Genomic DNA, 3,860 nt, shown 5'->3' on the forward strand with positions numbered 1-3,860 from the left:
AAAAAAAAAAAACAGAAAACACAAAAGATAAAATGACAAATTTAAATAAAAGAAAGGGAGGAGAGTATGTTCTTGTAAGTGGATTTTCAATATTAGTTGAGTTTTTCCAAGAGATTGGAGTTAAAAGACCAGGGTGCCTTCTGTATTCCTGAATTGAGAGATTGAACACTTTGGCCAAGCTCATTGGTGAGACAGCCAGCAGAGGGAACCAGAATTGTCTTTTTTTAACTGACTCATTTTGGAATAATATCACAGTGAAAACTTGCAAGAGTTGTACAAAGAACCCACCCTCATTTACTTTATAATTCTCTCTCTGTACATATTCAGAAACACACACACACACACACACACACACACACACACACACACGTCTGTATATTTTCCCCTTGAACCATTTGAATATTTCAGAATGTATTTTCTAAGAATAAGGACATTCACCTACATAACCACAGTACAGTTACCAAAAGCAGAAAATTTGACATTGACATAATCCTCCTGTATAGATCTTTTTCTACAGACTTTATTCAATTTTCCTAACCGTACCAGCAATTTCCATCATAGAAATTTTTTTTCCCTGATCCAGAGTGATGCATAGCATTTAGTTTTCATGATTTTTCAAGTCTCTCTGAATTGAAGCTGTTCTTTAGCCTCCCTTGGTCTTTTATGACATTGACACTTTTGAAAAGTACAGGGCACTTACTTTGTAGAATGTCTCTCAAGTTGGGTTTGTCTAATATTTCCTCGTGATGAGGCTCTGGTTATTAGAATCTGGTTATTCTGCTGCTTTTTTTTTTTTTAAGACGGGGTTTCACCATGTTGGTTAGGCTGGTCTTGAACTCCCAACCTCAGGTGATCTACCTGCCTTGGCCTCCAAAGTGCTTGGATTACAGGCGTTAGCCACCACGCCCAGCCTTTATTCTGCTTCTTATCAAACTTTATCAGTTTTGTCATCCATTGATGATTCTTGGCTTATACCTACAATAGTTGCAGATGATTAGTCTTCTAACTCTTCTTATTCATTCTGTTTTGTTTTGTTTTTGAGATAGAGTCTTGCTCTGTTGCCCAGGCTGAAGTGAAGTGGTGCAATCTCGGTTTACTGCAACCTCTGCCTTCTGGGTTTAAGTGATTCTCCTGTCTCAGCCTCCCAGATAGCTGGGATTACAGGTGCACACCACCATGCCCAGCTAATTTTTGTATTTTTAGTAGAGACAGGGTTTCTCCGTGTTGGCCAGGCTGGTCTCGAACTCCTGACCTCAGATGGTCCTCCCACCTCTGCCTCCCAAAGTGCTGGGGTTATAGGTGTGAACCACTGCACCAGGCCATTGATTTTTGTTATTGTTGTTTCATTTTGTATTTTTTTGAGATAGAGTCTCGCTCTGTCACTCAGGCTGGAGTGCAGTGGCACGATCTTGGCTCACTGCAACCTCTGCCTCCCAGATTCAAGTGATTCTCCTGCCTCAGCCTCCCGGGCAGCTGGGACTACAGGCACCCGCCACCACTCCCAGCTCATTTTTATATTTTTTTATATTTTCGGATTTCACCATGTTGGTCAGGCTGGTCTTGAACTCCTGACCTCAAGCAATCCACCGGCCTTGGCCTCCTAAAGTGCTGGGATTACAGGCGTGAGCCACTGCGCCTGGCCTGTTGGTGGAATTCTGTTGTAAAGAAGTGCTTTTGTTTCTCCCCCATTTGCTTATTATCAGTATGGATGTTTGGGTTTTTATTTTATTCAGTGAGTTATAATCTGTCGCTGTCCTTACATGTTCTGGTGCTCTAGTGCTCTCATCCCAGATTTGGCCAGTGAGAGCTCCTTTTGGCTGGCTCCATCATCCTTTTGTTGTCTCATCGTTTTTTGAATACTTCCTTACTGTCAGGCACAAAAAGGTATTCTAGACATATCTTTCCCTGACCCAATCGTGGAATCAGCCATTTCTTCAAGGAGCTCTGGCTTTTTTTTTTTTCCTTCAAAGAGATGGGGTCTTCCTCTCTGGCCCAGGCAGGAGTGCAGTGGTGCAATTATACCTCACAGCAGTCTTCAGCTCCTGGGCTCAAGTGATTCTCCCACTTCGGCCTCCCAAATAACTGAACCATAGGTACGTGCCACCATGTTTGGCTTATTTTAAAATATTTTTTAGAGAGACGGGTTCTCACTCTGTAGCCCAGGATGGTCTCGAACTTCTGGCTTCAAGCAGTCCTCCTGCCTTGGCCTCCCAAAATGCTGGGATTACAGGTGTGAGCCACTGCACCCAGCCTAGCAACTCTCACTTATAGTGGGGACAAGTATTTAGAAACAAAGGTTTGGGTGTGCTGATTGCTACTGGGGTATATTGCTTCTAGACCCTCACTGAGCACAGCTAGGTTATATACATTCATACACATCTATAACTATTTCTGCTCACATATATTAAAAATCATGCATTAATTCTAATACCCCCAATTCCATTTCAGCATTACAGGCTTTTCCCAGCCTTCTTAGTTCCTCCTCTAAGAAGGAAACCTGGCTCCCAACATCATCATTCATGGGTTTATTCATTTCTCAATCCTGCAAGGTGCCCTCTTAAAGTTCCCGTGTCTGTCTTAGGATGGGATGCTATCTGCTTCCACCCAGTGATACTTCCCCAAGTCTTTTTTTCTCCCCAGGCTTCATGGTTTGAAATAGTGCCTTCTTTGGTTCTGCTTTGAACTTTCTGCCCTCCTTGTTCTCCTTACCACCTTCTGAGCCTTGTGTTTCTCAGGTGATGCTGAACACAGAGCGGCTGATCAAGCACGCGGTACAGGAGAGGCTGGCGGTCACTGTGTGCATCAACAAGATTGACCGGCTGATCCTGGAGCTGAAGCTGCCTCCAACTGATGCGTACTACAAGCTGCGCCACATTGTGGATGAGGTCAATGGATTAATAAGGTAGAAGACCCCTAGGAGTGGATTTCCTGTCCTCAGAGACTCTGGGTTTTAACCCTGAATACCTCTGAGAACAACTCTGATTTGTTTCTTGGCATGTGTTGATGAGTTTGTTGGGCAAGACTAGAGGCACATTCTGTGTGTCTGCAGGGGTTGGCTCCACTGTTACCTCTGTGCCTTAGCCCTACCTGTGCTGCTTACCACACTTTCAGTTTACTATAATGATCAATACTTGGGCTCTATTGAATTTCTTCTCTTTATAGAGATAGGATCTCTGTTGCCCAAGTTAGAGTGCAGTGTCACAATCACAGCTCACTGCAGCCTTGAACTTTCGGCTAAAGCAACCACATCATTCTCCTGAGTAGCTGGGACCATAGGCATGCGCCACCATACCTGGCTAATTGTTTTATTTTTCATTAAAAAATTTTTTTTTGTAGAGATGGAGTCTTGCTGTGTTGCCCAGACTGGTCTTGAACTCCTTGCCTCAAGCAGCTCTTCCACCTTGGCCTTCCAAAGCACTAGCATTACAGATGTGAGCTACTGCACACAGCCTGGGCTCTAGAATCAGCCTCATCTTCAGCATATACTAACAGTGTAAAGTTGGGCAGAGTACTTAAGTTCAGATTCTGCTTCAGTAAAAAAGGAATAATATTTGCCTAGTAGCAATAATGGCAAATATTATTAGGCATTTACAGTATAAGTTAACATAACTTACAAATGATGTTATAAGAAATTAAATATTTGATGGATCACACTTAGCACAGTGCTTGCCATATAGCAGCTGATGTGCTAATAATGTTAGTTGCTATTATCTTATAATTAACACAGTCTAAATAAATTAAGGAACTGTTTGCTTTGTGTCTGTGGATATACCATATACCTGCTTCTCAACAAGATGGATTTAGGGCTTGCATTAATACATATGAGTGATGGTTATGACACTTTTTTTTTTTTTTTTTTT

General features: G+C 42.4%; 1 protein-coding gene across 2 annotated transcripts in view; it reads left to right on the forward strand.

The window, feature by feature from the left end:
• The window catches only part of EFTUD2 (elongation factor Tu GTP binding domain containing 2), a 52,207-nt gene that overhangs the window by 23,626 nt on the left and 24,721 nt on the right, over positions 1–3,860 (forward strand). For both annotated transcript variants that reach the window (XM_017549321.2, XM_017549322.2), the window contains exon 10: positions 2,736–2,902. In XM_017549321.2, the coding sequence (XP_017404810.1) occupies positions 2,736–2,902 (167 nt within the window). The remainder of the gene's footprint in view (positions 1–2,735; positions 2,903–3,860) is intronic.

Source organism: Cebus imitator, unplaced genomic scaffold (assembly GCF_001604975.1).
Source record: "Cebus imitator isolate Cc_AM_T3 unplaced genomic scaffold, Cebus_imitator-1.0 Scaffold217, whole genome shotgun sequence".
In the NCBI taxonomy this organism is placed as follows: Eukaryota; Metazoa; Chordata; class Mammalia; order Primates; family Cebidae; genus Cebus; species Cebus imitator.